Genomic DNA, 18,486 nt, shown 5'->3' with positions numbered 1-18,486 from the left:
TCACGTGATTCCATCTGCGCTCCACCCCTCATCATGGCAACAAATGGTGCGCAATGAAACAAAGCGCCCCGGAACAACTCGGCTTATACTGACATGTCAGGTAAACAACTGCACGTGACCAACTTGTTTCAAGGTTGCCCGTTTTCTTTAAAAACACGCGCAAACATAAATGACCAATTTGTTATTATCTCGCGCAAAAAATATATATCTGACCGTCTATCGCTTCAGATAAGCTCGTCTCATGAAATAGCGAGTTTTTAAAATCAGAGCTTCCGGTGGTCGCGAGTTCGAGACCAACTCCCGCACGTGTTGTCAAAAAAAAAAAAAGAAAAAAGTTTATTTATATAGCGCTAAATCACAGCAAAGTTGTCTCAGGGCACTTTACAGAACAAACATAAGCCAATGAAGTTATCTATCTAGCCAGCACACTCGATGAATCTTCACTTCAAAATAAAAAAAGAGCCGGAAAAGGTTAATTGTTCTTTACTAATATTATTTGCTGTTAAACGTGGGCAAAAATTGCTCATAGTATCAACTTTTTTGAACGAAATTTTTTTTTTTTTTTTTTTTTTTGGCCGCACGGTGGCGCAGTTGAGCTGCTGCCTCTCAGCGAACAGGCCACCCTGGTTCAAATCCCGGTACAGGGGAGAAGGGGCCTTTTTGGGTGGAGTTTGCATGTTCTCTCTGTGCAGGCGTGGGCTTTCTCCGGTTTCCTCCCACAGACCAAAAACATGCATGTTAGGCTGATTAACTCAAAATTGTCTCTATGTGTGAGTGAGAGAGGGAATGGTTGTTTGTTCATGTGTCCCTGTGATGGACTGGAGACATGCCCCTGCCTCTCACACAGCGATTGCTGGACATGGACACCGGCAACCCCACGACCCGAAATGGAAGAAGCGGGCAAAAGATAATGGATGGATGGGTTCTAAACCAGGATTTATTTTAAAAGGTTGATACACCTGGTAAAGTTCATGACATTTCAACACCACATAAGAGCAGTAGTGATTCAGCCCCCCCACCACCATAGTATATAATATTATTTTTTCTATATTACTAAATATACTAAATATTTCTAAATATTAATTACCTAATATGCAGCACGGTGGCGCAACTGGTAGAGCTGCTGCCTCTCAGCAAGCAGGTCCTTGGTTCAAACCCCGGTCCAGGGGCCTTTCTGGGTGGAGTTTGCATGTTCTCTCCGTGCATGCGTGGGTTTTCTCCGGGTGCTCCGGTTTCCTCCCACAGACCAAAAACATGCATGTTAGGCTGATTGGTAACTCTAAATTGTCCCTAGGTGTGAGTGAGAGACTCAATGTTTGTTTGTCTCGTTTGTCTCTATGTGTCCCTGTGATGGACTTGCGACCCATCCAGGATGTACGCTGCCCCTCGCACAGTGATTGCTGGACATGGGCACCGGCGACCCCCGCGACCCAAAATGGAATAAGCGGGTAAAGATAATGGATGGATGGATGAATTACCTAATATGTCCATCCATTATCTTTTACCCGCTTCTTCCATTTTGGGTCACGGGGGTCGCTGGTGCCCATGTCTGGCAATCACTGTGCGAGGGGCGGGGTACACCCTGGACAGGTCGCAAGTCCATCACAGTACTCTATGTACTATAATAATAAAAGGTTTGAAATGCTAAATATGTGTTACACAAGCATTGCAGTACCAATAACTGTATATGAACAGACACAAAAGTATAAAATACACGCAATTTTACAAACCAAACATTTCTAACAAACAAACTTTATAACAATAAACTGAATAGAGGTAAAATGCACAAAACCAAAATAAAGGCAGAACAAAAACACAGCTGCTAAATGCAGAGTAGATCATAGAGACTGGAGCGCCCTCACTTCCAGCTGTTCTTTTCTGTCTCTAGCTCTGCCCTCCAGTCGTCATAAGACTGAGTCAGATTGTTCACAGTAACATCCATCCATCCATCCATCCATCCATCCATCCATCCATCATCTTCCGCTTGTTCAGAAGTCGGGTCGCGGGGGCAGCAGCTTGAGCAGGGAGGCCCAGACATCTCTTTCACATCCTCAACATTCTGGAAGAGTCAATGGGGGAAACTGATGTGGTAATCAAAAAAGACCATGCTCAATAATCCAGGTATACAATCCAACAATTTCACGTTTCAGCAAAAAAAAGAAACTGTCCAGATGACCTGACTTAAAATTGTTGGAGATGTGGTCATCTTTCTTTAATAACCGGTCAGCAGGGGTCGCTGTTCTACAAGGGACGTTCAGAGGAAGTATTACGCACCAATTTACAGACACCAAATCTAGTAGTTGATATTGATCAGACACAATTTATAATAATAAATATTTATGTCTTCAACAACCACAAACAAAATATCAACTTATTTTCAATGATTTAAAGCAGTACCGATTCAATATTATCCTTTTTCGATGGACGAGAGTGTGGACAGATGGCCACCGAGAAATGGAACACCATCCAATTTATTCATTCAACCTTTATTTAGACAGGTTAATCCCATTGAGCCTCGAGGACTCATTTACAAGAGAGACCTGATTTCAACAAAGAATGATGACAACAATAGACAATTATAAAAAGGCATACTGATTTTTTTTTTTGTTACAAATTAAAATAAGATGGTAAAACAAGTAGAAAAAAACAGCTAGATTAAGATGAATGTAGAAAACTAAAAACAGGAACATGTCTGCATTTAGAACCCATCTGTAATAGAATGGGCCTAATTGATATATGGAGAAATAAACATTTGGATTCCAATCTTTACACATGGAGTAATAAGGACGGATCACAACAGTACAGTATTATGTATTATACAGTATGTATTATGTATTATACAGTATGTATTATGTATTATACAGTATGTATTATGGCATACAGCTCATGAAAACCCAAAATGCCCGTCCCAAAAAATTAGCATATTTCATCCCACCAATGAAAGACAAGTGTTTTTAATACAAAAAACGCCAACCTTCAAATAATCATGTTCAGTTATGCACTCAATACTTGGTCGGGAATCCTTTTGCATGAATGACTGCTTCAATGCGGCGTGGCATGGAGGCAATCAGCCTGTGGCACTGCTGAGGGGTTATGGAGGCCCAGGATGCTTCGATAGCGGCCTTAAGCTCATCCAGAGTGTTGGGTCTTGCGTCTCTCAACTTTCTCTTCACAATATCCCACAGGTTCTCTATGGGGTTCAGGTCAGGAGAGTTGGCAGGCCAATTGAGCACAGTAATACCATGGTCAGTAAACCATTTACCAGTGGTTTTGGCACTGAGCAGGTGCCAGGTCGTGCTGAAAAATGAAATCTTCATCTCCATAAAGCTTTTCAGCAGATGGAAGCATGAAGTGCTCCAAAATCTCCTGATAGCTAGCTGCATTGACCCTGCCCTTGATAAAACACAGTGGACCAACACCAGCAGATGACATGACACCCCAGTGACTGTGGAAACTTGACACTGGACCTCAAGCAATGTGAATTCTGTGTCTCCTCTCTTCCTCCAGACTCTGGGACCTTGATTTCCAAAGGAAATGCAAAATTTACTGTAATCAGAGAACATAACTTTGGACCACTCAGCAGCAGTCCCAGGCGAGATGCTTCTGACGCAGTCTCTTGTTCAAAAGTGGCTTGACCTGGGGAATGCGGCACCTGTAGCCCTTTTCCTGCACACACCTGTGCACGGTGGCTCTGGATGTTTCTACTCCAGACTCAGTCCACTGCTTCCGCAGGTCCCCCAAGGTCTGGAATCGGCCCTTCTCCACAATCCTCCTCAGGGTCCGGTCACCTCTTCTCGTTGTGCAGCGTTTTCTGCCACACTTTTCCCTTCCCACAGACTTCCCACTGAGGTGTCTTGATACAGCACTCTGGGAACAGCCTATTCGTTCAGCAATTTCTTTCTGTGTCTTACCCTCTTGCTTGAGGGTGTCAATGATGGCCTTCTGGACAGCAGTCAGGTCGGCAGTCTTACCCATGATTGCGGTTTTGAGTAATGAACAAGGCTGGGAGTTTTTAAAAGCCTCAGGAATCTTTTGCAGGTGTTTAGAGTTACGTCGTTGGTTCAGATGGTTAGGTTAATAGCTTGTTTAGCGAACCTTTTCATGATGTGCTAATTTTTTGAGACAGGCATTTTGGGTTTTCATGAGCTGTATGCCATAATCATCAGTATTAAAACAATTAAAGACCTGAAATATTTCAGTTGGTGTGCAATGAATCTGAAATATATGAAAGTTTCATTTTTATCTTTACATTATGGAAAATAATGACCTTTATCACAATATGCTAATTTTTTGAGAAGGACCTGTATTTAGGGATCACTCTCCACTTTTACTTGATATATAAAGTCAAAATCTGCACACCAAATAAATGTAAGCCATTTTGTGTCTTTTTAAGGCTCATTAGCTTGTGGCGGTCGTCTTGAATCAGGTCGACTCCAAAAAGTTTTATTAAAATTTCTCCAGTGTTTCATGAGATATTTTTGTAACCAACAAACACACATTACTAATACAGTAATATCCTGTACTGTTCTAAAATATGTTTTATTTTCTTTTGTCCTAGACACTAAATACCGTATACTCATTTGTCCACAAATTATAGTTCACGGTTTCATAAAATCTCACAAATTCATTTAACAGGATAAATCAGATCACGGTTTCCTTTAACTTTTTGAAAGTGTTACGTTAAGAGTCTTTTTTATTTTTTGCTCCAAGAGACAAATGTTTGAAAAGCAGCTGTTGGTGATGCCATCATTGTTCTTTTTTTTTGTTGGATCAGTTAAGTCATGCACTTAAAATAAATAGACATTAAGGTTCAACTTTTTGCACTCTTTTGCAAATATTTGTTTAGCTTGCACCAACTGCATCGTGAGAAACCAGCGTTTTATAAAAACACAACTTTTATTCTGGTGTATGACAAATAGGAGGCCTGAAAGCAAATACTAATTTGGCCCTCTGTATACCTCAAAACTTTCATGCAACATCTTACAGCAGGATGCATTCTTGCTGAAACATTCTCTGCTTTATGTTGTTGCTCTACCACTTAAAAAAAAAAAAAAAGTTAAATGATAGGAAATATTTAACAAAAAATACACATTAACACACCTGATTCAACGGTTGAATTACCTCTTCATGCAGAAACTAGTTTTTACATGTTTTAAATTACTTTATTTTACCAGGAAGAAATCCATTGAGATCATCACTCTTTTACAAGGATGTCCTGGAAATCATAATCATCCACTGATTCAAACCAGGTGCGTTGGAGCCGAGAAATAAATAAAACATGCATGATAGTAGTCCTTGATTTTAGCTTTCTGAGTGTTTGAGACGATGCTCAAGTGACAATTTTTTTAGGAGTCACCACAGTGAAATAAGCCGGATGCCCTTCCTGACCACAGAGATACCACAGCCTACTGTCTGGAGCAGGGCGCTGCAATCTAGAGCACCCGGGGGAGCAGATGATGGGGGTTAAGGACCTTGCTCAAGGGCCTAGAGTGGGGTGAATGCAGGTGGAGGCAGGTGTGGGTGCTTCACCTATCCCACACACATTTTGATGTCGGTATCGGGAGTTGACCCAGCGATCTTCCGATCACAGACCCACCTTCTCCTCTGTGCCACCACCAACACAGCGCTCGGGTATGACCATACTTTGCTCAGACTCTGTAAAACTCACTGAGTTCTAGCCAATTTTTGCCTTTGCTATGGTCTTTTAGCTTTGGCAGCCATCTTGAATTAGACTGACTCAATGGGGTAATCATTTATAGATGTACATCCAATGTTGATTTTGAGTTTCATTAAAATCCATTCAGTGGTCTGTGAGATAGTAGTTTACTAACACACCAACACAGAGACCTGAGCAAAAATATTTTTGCTCTTCCATCTTCAACAGCATCCAATAATGAGATTTGACTTTTCTTTTTGAATCATTTCATCACACTTCAATACACACACACACACATTAAAATATCCCCGTGAACTATTTTTCTTTTTAAAAATAGTTTTCTGACATATAGATCTTCACATTTTTATAACAAAAAATGAAAAATCACATTATAAACAGGTTATATTTTCAAATCGGCACGCCAAAACAGTAGTGCATTAAATTTGTATCCTTATGCAATTTGTTTACAAGTATATACAGAAGTTGTATCTGAAGCATTTATTTAAAAAAAACAAAACAAAACAAAAAAACGCCATTTCTCAATGCAGTTCTGGTTTTCTCACCATATGTAACATTTAAAAAAAAAGGGGAAATTGTTGCGGAAATAATCCATTGTAAATTGCTTTTCGAGATAAAAGTAATTCACCTTTTTGAGAAGATTTAGAAATACAAGTTATAATAACAATTATTTTAAATAAACCACATTGTTGATGAGAGCAAAAAGTCTGAACAAAAAAATTGTTCTAACCTTAACCACCACTCCTTAAACAAAAATAAATCCATTAATTTTCCTATTTTAGTATTGAAAAGAAATTCACCCAACTTATTTTCTTCTTAAGCATTTCACACATACAGTACATGAATTGCTGCTTGCCCTGAAAGCAGAGAAGAGCCCTTGCTGTTCAAACCACTCTTTAAAAGTCTTTGATTACGTTTTGGATTTTCCATCTCTGGCCGGTGCATTCCCGTATTAGAAGCACTTCATTTTCAATTTCTAGACATCTTTTTGTCTCCTTGTTTTTAATTTCTTTGCCCTGAAATTAGAGATTAAAAGTAATTATTGGTTTTATTTCATATGCCATGACTTTATTTTCCATCTCTAGTTTGTTTTGCAGTACCTGAGAGAAATCCCAGTATATCCCCATTCTTTTCTGCATAGCCTCTTTGCAGTTGTACAGGCCAGGCTCGGTGTTTTTCTGTCCTTGGTCAGCTACACATCGGTTGTCATTGTACTTGTGGGACTTGATGCCTCCAATGTAGAGTTCACCATTGCCACGATAATATGCAATCTCAAATAAAGAACAAGAAAAGAAAAGCAGACAGTTGTTAAACACCACCGACAACAGAGAAAAACTTTGTTCTTGACTACCTGCTCCTCTTACCTGTGGGCCGTAGTAAAAGCAGTGGTAGGCAATGGGTGTGTGACCTGGTACTGGACCCTGGTCTACGCACATTTTAGCATCAAGATTTTCCAGCTGCCGATAGAAGAACAAACATTAAGACAAGAAGAATTCTCTTAAAAATGACCAAATGCACACAGCAATGCATCTGCCATGTTTCTTCTGCCACCAAATGGGAATAAACTTACTCCTCCATAAGCAAGCAGGTTGTCCCAGGGGTCCAGCTTAGGATACACATTCTCCAGGTACCATTTGAAAGGTTTACAGTTCAGCCTTTCTCTGAGTTTCTTCCTCTCAGTGACATCTCCAATGTCAATTCCATGATTCTGCAAAGAAATATCATGGGGTGATTTATTAGAAAGATGTAATTTATGACAATTTCATCCCCAGTTCCAATGCAAAAAAACAAAACATGCACAATCAAGACTTTGAATGCATTTATTAAACTTTCAGTTGTGAACCATTTACTGTTCATCTTATGTCCCTAGTGTAGGGGACATATTTTTAGCTGTTTGGGTACCTCAAATGGCAGGTTCCATGCCAAGTTGATGTTGTGTTTGTATTCATCCATCCAGACCTCTGCAACTCTCAGGGCATTTCTCTTCATGGAGGGACCCAGGTCCAGCATATAGGGCTTGTGATACCTTTCAATATGGGCGATCTTGGAGCATGGCACCACCTCAATAGAGCCTCCACACGTCCAGACCTACACAAGAAAAATGAAAGCAATTATTTACTTTTTTTTTTTTTTTTTACTGCTTCAAACATAAAATAAATAGCCAAAGAATGCCTTTCACTTTTAGATCTTCTGCCAGTCCTCCTGGAAAGGCCAATAAAATCTGTAAAATTATAGGAATACCTCATACACACTGCTCCTCTTACAGGTCTGTTTACAGATTGTCTGTCACATTTCCGTTGATTAACTGACCTTCAGCCTAAACATCTGGAAATGGTCTGAATTTTATTGACTGAAATGTATTAACTCATTCAGCTGTTTATTTGCAGTAAACAAGTTTGACAAATGGCTAAACAATTTCGTTTTAACTCAACTTTTTTAAAATTTTTATAAAGCCCGTTAAAACTCCTCAATGAAACTAAGTGCTGTTCAGTACAATGCAACAGAAGCCAATGTACAAATAATTAACACTAGATATAAAGATGAAAAAGAAGACGATAATAAACATAAAAATCAACACTTAAAAGGTAGCAAAAGCCAAAGAATAAAAATGAGTCTTAAGCAAGGACTTAAAAGCAGCTACGGAGGATGCCTGTCTAATGTGCAATGGCCATTTGTTCCACATTTTTGGTCCCACCACCTCAAAAGCACAGCCCCCTTTGAGCTTACACCTGTTTCTTGGCACAGTTAGGAGCAGCTGATCTCCTGAGGACGGGCAGGTACATAAGGTTCCAATAGCTCAGAAAGCTAAGGAGATGCAAGACCAGTAGATATTTAAAACCAAAACCATTTAAAAATGGATTTGCAGTCAATGAAGAGATTTTAAAACTACCAAAATGTGATTAAACTTTCATATGTAATTTAAAGACATGCCACTGTATTTGTACAATCTGTAAACGGGTGATTGAGGATGCACTACCACCAACATACAGAGCATTGGAATAGTCCAGCCAAGTTGTAACGAAGGTGTAGGTCACCGTTTCAAACACCTGCTGGGAAAGAATGGACCTCATCTTGGCCAGCTGTCTCAAAGGAAAGAGACGAGATTTTACAAATGACTTTATCTTATTGTCAAATTTAAGATTGCCATCAATTTTGACCTGTAAAATAGGGACAGTTAGTTTGATGTACTGAGCAAGGGAACCATGATGTAAAGAGGCAGAGGCAGTTACCAAAACCATCACTTCAGTTTTCTCCTCTTGAAAATTTAAAAATTTTAGACAACTGAGCCTGAATCTCATAAAGGCAATCAAATGACGGTCTTGCAGACAGGACATCTTTTTCATTTAGAGGCAGATAAATCTGGCTGACATCAGCATAGCATTGGGAAGGAATACTAAGCTTCTTGAAAATGGAACCAAGAGGGAACAAATGAGGGAAAACAATAGAGACCCAAAGATTGAACCCTGGGGAACTCCATACACAACAGGGCAGAAGAAAATCTAAAAATCACAGATGCTGACAGAGAATGTTCAGCCTACCAGATAGGACCTGAACCACTCTAGTTTTAATGCCCCAATACCTACCTGCTATTCTAAACCAGTGATTACAATCTTGTGATTTATTGTATCAAATAAAGCTGGCAGGTCTAAAAACACAAGCACCACACAATCACCAGAATCAACAGATAAAAATGCCATTAAAAATTATTTTAAAAAAAGCAGACTCAACGCTGTGCAAAGTTTTAAAACCAGATTGAAAACCCTAAAATATTTTGTCACTCTTAAAACACAAGTCTATTGGCCATAGAACAAAGTCCATGCTCAATAATCCAGGTATACAATCCAACATTTTTCAGTCAGGTCATCTGGACAGTTTCTTTTTTTTTTTTGTGCTGAAATGTTTCGCCTTCGGTCCGGAAGGCTTCATCAGTCAAGGTGCGTTTCCTTTACTGATGAAGCCTTCCGGACCGAAGGCGAAACGTTTCAGCACCAAAAAAAAAAAAGAAACTGTCCAGATGACCTGACTGAAAAATGTTGGATTGGCCATAGACTTTTTGACATAAATGGCAGTTTAGAAATACTGTAGATCAGACTGCAAGGTCCAAATGTGATTATTATTATTTTTTTAATCAACAGCCATACCAGGGCTTTTTTGAAATGATCAGGGACCACACCAGAAGACAGCCTGCTATAATGAACTGCAAGGACAAATGGTCCCACAGAGGGAAAGACCTCCTTTAAATAGTCAAGGGGGTACAGGGCTATCCGGAGAACCTGAGGGTTTTAACTGACCATTTTGCAGCCAAGATAAAGTCACTGCCTCAAATGTATCTAAAGCAGCAGAAAGTAGAACCAAAACAGAAGGGTCATGTGCCAGAGATACAATCTTATTGATTAAAAAAAAAAAAAAAAGCTAAAAAAAAATCTTCACAGAGAGGAAGAGGCTTCAACCAGATGAGCCTGTTCAGCTTTTTATTTGCATATTTGAAGATGCATAAAAAAAAAAAAAACCCAGTTTGTTGACTTTTTCAAAAAGTTTATAGTTTGTGCAGGATCTTTGCACTGAATAACAGGTTTTATAGTCTTCACTGATACTTTTATAGTCTACTGATACTACATCAGTTTACATTACTTATCAAACTGTTTGGTTGTTGTTTTGATAAGTCTGTGACTGTTAAAGTAAAATGTGTTAAACATTGCATTATCTGGACTTAGACATTTAGCAAAAACCAGGGACCAAAATTGATCATTTGGATCTGAAACGTGATCAAACTTTCAGCTGCTTTTATATCCCAATGTGCACCATCCCCTAAATCTCCACTATAAACTTATTTTATGTATATTTTGATACAATTACTATGCACAAAATATTAAATTGAGTGTTGTATGTGTATTTTTTTTGTATCTAAATATTTCCAGTTGTCTTACAATATGAATCGTCTCCAAAATTTGTTTCATCTTTTTGTTGTAGCTACATATTTCATTATTAAGGACCTTTAGACAAAAAAAAAAAAAAGATCCCAGAACTTAAGCTGCTGATGCGTTAAAATCATCTTGTGTTGTTTTGTCATTCTAAAAGATGTACAAAACAATCCTACCAATCAAAGAAAATAAATACATATGTAAAAACTGGAATAAAAAAAAGTTTTATCCTCACCCCATCACTGCTAGATAAATAAGGAAATTGTGTTCCGAGGTATCCTGACTTTCATGCTACAGTATTCTCACAAGGCAAACAGCAGATGTTTAATTGTCAACTTAAACACTTTTTTCAGGCGTGCTAATATTAATCAGTAAATAAGCTTACTCGGAAATGACCCAGTGTTCTGTTGACTCTGTAAGATAACGTGATATTACTGTCACTTCTATTTCAACTGAAAATGCAAGTAACGTGCGACTGTTGAATGAGGCATTAACAAAACTGTTAAACCAATAACAGAAATATATGATCATGTTCAACTATTGATATGAAAACTGTTGTAAAAAGCAATCAAAGTAATATTCTTCCAGATGTCACAAATTTTTTTTCATTTCTTTCACTGTTTATTAGGTTAGTCTCTCTTTAAATATGTGCAATTTTTTTATTGGTACTTTTGTTTTGTGATTTCACTTTTTTTGCTACAATTAGAAATGTCAATGTTTTTTTTTTATTGTAATAATCAAGTCATGATTGCTGTATTTGCCTGTATTCATTTGTATGCAAACAGCTGGGTGACAATTAAAATGTTGGATTTCCACATTCTTTTCTGACTTTTAAACAGTTCTTTAATCTTTGTTGTGATCTTTGTTGTATCTCGTGTCAGATTAAAAATTACTAGAAATTTGTTAAATAAAAGACAATTTCTTATGTATTCCTGTTAAATTCATTTTTTACTGGTTTCATTATTATTAATATGCCCGCATTTACGTTAAACTTAGGATCAAAACAGAACAGTTATGTTGTTGAATGCAATTACATGAAAAACAGAACCAGAGTTATATCTTGCAACTCCAACAGACTCCAAAATGTGCTTTATTTGTAGTTTAATGTTTTATATTTACTTACACGAATTCCAAGCTCTACATTTTCTCCACCATACACTCTCATTCCTTCATCGAGAACTCCGATTTCTCCGAGGTACGCTCTATCGGCCACCAGGATCCCCATGACAGATGGACTCCTAAAATGAAGCAAGGACACCATTAGAGCTTTATTTCCTTCATCTCTGGATCACAAGTAAGCCGACGAGAGGTAATGTCCCTGACAGATCATCAATCCATCAGAGGCAGACAAACATGGTGACCAAACATTGACTCACACTTTAGTGTCTCCAATTAACCTAACATGCATGTTAGCCCTGAACAGGAAGCAGCATGAAGAAAAGCAAAACAAATTGAGAAATGAGATGTCTCAACAATAAGACTACAGGCTGGGAAATTTGTGGTTTCAACTATAAAAAAAAAAACCCTGAAACGTCATCCCATAAGTAGTCAGAGCCCTTATTATGAGTGGCACCCTTCCAGTTTTTCTTTGTTTGCTAAGATGTTTCCACAAGTTTTTTTTTAGCCTGCCCATGTGTATTTGCATTAACTAGGCTTTATTGGCAAAGACATAAACCCGTTTGTGTAAAATGTTGCAAGTAAAGCCTCAGAGTCTTCAACAATTCTTAGAATACCAGTATGATTAGAAAAATCTTAATGTAAAATGTGTTTTGAAAGACTCTTAAGCTTGGATTACAATTTACATTTTAGAAAAAAACAAATCATCCATCCATCCATCCATTTGTTCCAAAATCAGGTCACGGGGGCAGCAGCCTGAGCAGGGAGGTCCAGACATCTCTTTCCACAGCCACCTCTTCCAACTCTTCTGGGGGGACCCCAAGGTGTTCCCAGGCCAACCGAGAGACAGTCTATCCAGTGTGTCCTGGATCTTACCCGGAGTCTCCTCCCAGTTGGACATGCCCGAAGCACCTCCCTAGGGAGGTGCCAAGGGAGCATCCTTACCAGATGTCCGAACCACCTCAACTGGCTCCTCTCGGCGTGTAGGAGCAGTGGTTCTACTCAGAGTCTCTCCCAGATAACTGGACTTACCCTATCTCTAAGGGAGAGTCCAGCTACCCTGCAGATGAAACTCATTTCAACCACCTGTATCCACAATATCATTCTTGCAGTCACTACCCAGAGCTCGTGACCATAGGTGATGGTAGAAACGTAGACCGACCGGTAAACAGAGAGCTTTGTCTTACAGCTCAGCTCCCTCTTCACCACAACGGACCGGCACAGAGTCTGCAATACTGCAGACGCACCAATCCATCTGTCAGTCTCACGCTCCATTCTTCCCTCACTTGTGAACAAAACCCCGAGATACTTGAACTTCTCCACTTGAGGCAGAACCTCACCCTCGACTTGAAGAGAGCAATCCACCCTTTTCCGACTGAGGACCATGGCCTCAGATTTGGAGGTGCTGATCCTCACCCCAGCCACTTCACACTCGGCTGCTACTCGCTCCATGAGAGCTAAAGATCACAGCACGATGACGTCAACAGGACCACATTATCTGAAAAGAACAGAGATTGAATCCTGAGGCCACTGAACTGGAATTCTTCTGCCCCCTGGCTGCATCAAGAAATTCTGTCCATACGTTATGAACAGAATCTATAACAACGGCAGCCCTGGCAGAGTCCAACTCCCACCCTGAAGGGGTCCGACTTACGGCCGGCAATGCAAACCAAACTCTCGCACTGCTTGTATAGGGACCAAACAATCCCAAGACACAAATTTTTTAAAACTATAAAAGAGCTGATATTTCAGAGCAAAAATAAAAAAGAAAGATGATGCCTTTGTAATACAGCAGAGTTAATACAGTTAAAAGTTTTACACAGTAAAATCAGAACACACCATAAATTTACTTGAACTTACTTTCCAGGCAACGAGCTGTCGTTTAGTTTGTAATAATCGGGAGAAAACCCCTCATACATGCACCACAAAGCCCAGTCGAAGGCATGTGCTGCTGGAAGGTAATTAATAACCTTGAGATCATCAAAGTTGACTCTGTCAAACACTGGAGAAACCACTGTGGTCCGGTCCTTTTTGATCTGCGTCAGTAAAGGTTCAACCCTGGATGAGGAGAAGAAAGAAGAGCTAGGTCACAATCTGTTTAATAAACCTCATTCTAATTCTCAATGTACTAAAACTTTTGTCATCTTTTTCACTAGCCAGTGCTTATTTTGTTACCACAATGGGTGACAAAATGCATATAGTTTGAAAAACTATTTTTCTTTTCAGTTACACATGTGCTGTGTCTGTTAAATGGGTGCAGCGTTTCAAAGATTCAGGGAGTGTCTCCCTTAAAAGGATCAACATGGAGACAAAAGCTTAGACAAAAAAAGCCGAACAAGCCATTTGTTAAGTCATGCAATATTACTGCTCCATTAGTACGCTGTACTTTGCCACAGCTTTAGAAATAGATGTAGGAGAAGGCGGTGGCCCGTCTGAGCAGGGCCCACACGACGAGCAGCAACACAGTCTATTGCATCAGACTCTGGCTTAATGGGCACTTGTGTGTGAGAGAGATTGTCAATGCAAATAAGATGTTAAACAAACAAACAAAAAACTTTGTAGGAGCAAATGTGTCCTATTTAAAAAGATGAATGTTGATCTAGTCAGAAACTCAAAGGAAAGAAACTCCTCAAACTTCAATTCAATTTATTTATATAGAGACAAGTCACAACAGAAGTCATCTCGGGGCACTGAACAGAAATATTAAATAACTAAATAACTAAATAAATAGAGAGATAGAGAGAGATAGAGATAGATATATATTTAAGTGAATAACATTAATTATCTGAGGAGCAGACACAGACTCATCTTGAGTAAGCATTGAAGGCAACAGTGGAAAGGAAAAACTCCCTCATGAGGAAGAAACCTTTAGCAGAACCAGGCTCAGGACAAGCGGCCATCTGCTTCGACCAGCTGGGTTTGAGAGGAACAGGAAGGAGGAACAGATACACAATGGCAGGTCCAGAATGTTAAGATAGAAATAGTATCAAATGAAAACTATTCAATTGTAACAATTCATTTAAGGTAACAAGGTCAATTTGTCCTCTAGTAATTTAAGCCTATAGCAGTATAACAAAGTCAACCCTAACTATAGGATTTATCAAAAATACATCAGCACTTTGGTTGGCCTTGTAGCTTTTTTAAGTGCTCTATAAATAAAGTGGTATGGTATGGTATGGTAAAAAGGAAAATCTTAAGCCCAGTCTTAAAACTGGACAATGTGTCAGCCTTACAGACAGAAACTGGAAGTTGGTTCCACAAGAGATGAGCCCGATAACTGAAAGATCTTCCTCCCATTCTGCTTTTGGAAACTCTAGGAACTGCAAGTAAGCCTGCAGTCTGAGAGGGAAGTGCTTTGATTGGAAAATATGGAACAATAAGATCTTCATTATAAGATGGACCTAGGTTGTCGAGGGCTTTGTAGCAGGTATACTGTAGTTTCGATGAAAAGCTTGTATTTCTAATTACGCAGGTGAAATTTCTCCAAGTTATGGAAGATCTGCAGCTCTACTACACATTGAAGTATTCCCTGGGCAAGACACTGAGCTCCCAAAATGGCCTCAGCTATTCCCATTTATGTTTCGTCTGTTGAGAATAAGCATGTCCATGAATACTAAGCAGTGCAGGATTGAGATAAAGTTAAATTACATCATTTAAGCAACACCCCACATTCTTACCACATCTCGTGGACTTCAATGTGTGCGTCCAAGATGGCCACCACATCGGCCGTCGCAGCTCTCCACCCAGAGGCTCTGGCGAAAGCAAGGCCTTTCTGCTCATTGTGCCGTACTCGGGTGATATGGAGACCTGGGTTCTCATCCTCGAGGGACTTTATATACAAGTCTAGGTCACCCTTCAGGTTTTCTGTAAATAAAAAAAATAAAAAAACGAATGTGGGCAAACAAGATTCTGCGAGCTACAGCAACCCAGGTTCAAAGGAAGGTAACATCTTGGAGGAAAGTTTGATCACAAACACGTTTCAGATTGCAGCAGGCATGTGCCAAACGGTGATGAATACTTTGAAAGAACGTTACAAATCCAGGCAGAACTCGCCAGCTCTCATCTGCTCAGCCTTTAAATAGTTTGGCAACAACAGAAAAGTTAGAGCATTTTAATGCCAAGGTAAAACTCTTGTTAAAAGCTTAAAAGTTAAAAGCTCTTGTTATTTTTCAATTAGTTTAAGAAGTTTAGTTTAAAACCATAAACTTGTAACATTAGCCACTGGTGAGAAAGCCTGCATGGACCAATAGCTACAATATGAAACATGTTACGCTGCTTTCCACGGAATTTCTCTAAAAGGTGAATTAATTTGCCTAACACGTTCTGCCTCATTCATTAAAATACAGCATTTACCTACTTTCAGACAGGATGTGCAGAAACGTTCTGATAGAATGAGTCCAGATGGAAATCTGAACATTCTTAGATCTGCTTACACTTTTGAGGCACAAGAAGTCGTTTTACAACTAATCCAGTGTCAAAGGTAACTATTAAGTGTTTATGTGCTCGCTAAAGAAACCATTTGTAACGTAGGCATTTGTTTTTCTTGTTTATGATGGGGTTAAATAGCCGTCCATAACGTGACACAAGGAAAAATTTGGATAAACGCAAATATGCTTCACCCTGAATCTGAAAAAACAATCCTAACCCAACCACCTTTTTAATCCTCCAGGCTGATGTTTGGTATGCTTTTGGAGTACAGTTTTAGGGATATGAATAAAAAAAACACCCTAAAATTAAACAAATTCATAGCAGAAAGTCTTTTATTAATGTGCAGCTCCAGATCCATTCAATAAAAAGGCCTCAGAAAAACTGGTTCATCAACTCAAACGAGATTTTTTTTTACACACTTGTGCTAACTGGAATCGGGGTTAAAAAAAAATCCCATTAAATCACACCGCGTTAGCATATTCTGCTGGTCAGTAGATTTTTATTTAAGGGAATTGCTTCCTATTCTTGGGAAGAGAGATCAAATCCAGCATATTTCACTTTGACAGAATTTACGTGGCTGAGTATGTTACAAGGATTCACCCACACAACATGCCCTACTTTGTCCAGCTGTAACTACCAGGTGAGCTGTTTGCTCCTGTTGCACAATCATTTTGTAACCAACCTACCATTAGAGCTGTTGTCATCCACCATGACGATCTCCTTCAGCAGGTTTTTAGGTGTGCGATCGATGATGCTGCGTAGGGCTCGTTTGAGGATAGACAAGGCTTCATCCAGGTAGATTAGCACCACACCCACAGTTGGCAGGTCCTTTGGGTAAGTCTTCTTTAAGCACCTGGCCAAAAGACATAATGTTTGAATCATTTTGCAATCCACTGTTTACAATGATGGATGGATGAATGTTTTGGCAAGCTGTCTGAAGAGACAAGTGGAAGAAGGGAGTGGAGTTTAACAAGAACATTTAACAGTCAATTATTTGTCAAGGAAATATTTGTACCTTGGATCTCTCGTTTCTGGAAGCGGTCGGTCCAGAGGGAGGCGGTCGCTGAGAAAAACATTGTAGCCGTACTTCTCAAACAGAGCTTGGGCCTCTCGTTGCTCATCCTCAGACAGATTGTCACCCCACTCCTTGAAAATGGGAGAGTTGGGGAACACTTTGCTGTTTTTTTTATTTTTAAGTGATGTTTTTTCGTCAAGTTTCTCTTTCTGCTCTGGCGCCGAATGACCTGAATGGACCGCGTCCTTCAGGACCTCTGCAATTTTTCTCTGGGTGTCCCTGTCCTCCTGCAGTAATTTCTGCATGGCATCCTGCTTTTGCTCAAAGCTTTTAAGGACTTTAGCTTCATGTTAAAAGAGAGAAAAAAGGAGAAGAGAAAAAAATGAGTCAAGGTCAAAATACTGTGCTCCACATAGAATCTGTTTAAACTGTGAGCATGTGTGCATTTGTAGAACTTATCACTTATTTAAATATGGACATTTTATACACAGCCTACTGTATATTTTGGATAGACAATAACCATAAAAGTGTAATTATGATCCAATGCCCCTCTAACCACATTTTAAAGGGTTTTAAGTGGTTGTTAAAAAAATATATATATATCACACTGGTATACAATGGTTTATGTACTATATATATTCTATACACACACACACAAGTAATTTGAACATACGCAGTCAAAGAAAATCAGTTTTTATTCATTTACTTCAAAAGTAGTTTTGTAAAATCGTAGCGACTTAATGTCACGTGACAAGATCAGAGGTCAACTGGGATAAAGAAAAGGCACCTTGCAACATAAAAATCAGCATACTTTCTCAAATTCACAGCAAACTTCCATTTTTTTTAGCTAAATATAAAAATGTGAATCAGTTTAAAGTTAAATAAGTGATGATTCCAGACTCAACGCAGCCTCCAAATTTGCCAAGACCTCAACAAACACCCAACAAATAGCAACACTTGTCAATGTTTTCCCTAATTAATAGTATCCCTAATACTACCTCATTCATCTAAAATAAATCCACAAAAACAAAATACATCACCTCGACAATTTAATGTAGCATGCAAATATTTTCTTGTTTGTTCGCTTGCTAGGTTTACGTCTGGTCAATGACCTGATCGGACTTAACATTGATTGTGATTTTAACACAACTAATTAATTCATTAACCAGCATTACCAGGGGCAATTCTAGAATCTGACCTTTAGGGGTGTTCAACCCCCAGTGAACCCAATGGCTCTTGGCTTGAACAACATGGTGACAATTGGTGTCAGAAACATTCATAATGTATTTGTGTGTGTGTGTGTGTGTGTGTGTGTGGGGGGGGGGGGGGGG

At 39.1% G+C, this 18,486-nt stretch overlaps 1 protein-coding gene across 1 annotated transcript in view; it reads right to left on the bottom strand.

Annotated features, from left to right (window-relative positions):
- Positions 1–6,428: 6,428 nt before the first annotated feature.
- The window catches only part of LOC119415560 (probable polypeptide N-acetylgalactosaminyltransferase 8), a 13,635-nt gene continuing 1,577 nt past the window's right edge, over positions 6,429–18,486 (bottom strand). Inside the window, exons 2-11 of the mRNA XM_037682707.1 lie at positions 17,156–17,498; positions 16,827–16,993; positions 15,390–15,576; positions 13,573–13,770; positions 11,720–11,834; positions 7,577–7,762; positions 7,245–7,382; positions 7,039–7,131; positions 6,775–6,945; positions 6,429–6,690 (exon numbers count right to left, since the gene is read on the bottom strand). Coding sequence (XP_037538635.1) covers positions 6,571–6,690; positions 6,775–6,945; positions 7,039–7,131; positions 7,245–7,382; positions 7,577–7,762; positions 11,720–11,834; positions 13,573–13,770; positions 15,390–15,576; positions 16,827–16,993; positions 17,156–17,498 — 1,718 coding nt within the window. The 3' untranslated portion in view covers positions 6,429–6,570. The remainder of the gene's footprint in view (positions 6,691–6,774; positions 6,946–7,038; positions 7,132–7,244; positions 7,383–7,576; positions 7,763–11,719; positions 11,835–13,572; positions 13,771–15,389; positions 15,577–16,826; positions 16,994–17,155; positions 17,499–18,486) is intronic.

Source organism: Nematolebias whitei, chromosome 10 (assembly GCF_014905685.2).
Source record: "Nematolebias whitei isolate Nwh7 chromosome 10, NemWhi1, whole genome shotgun sequence".
Lineage (NCBI taxonomy): Eukaryota > Metazoa > Chordata > Actinopteri > Cyprinodontiformes > Rivulidae > Nematolebias > Nematolebias whitei.
This window is presented reverse-complemented; position numbering and strand designations above follow the sequence as displayed.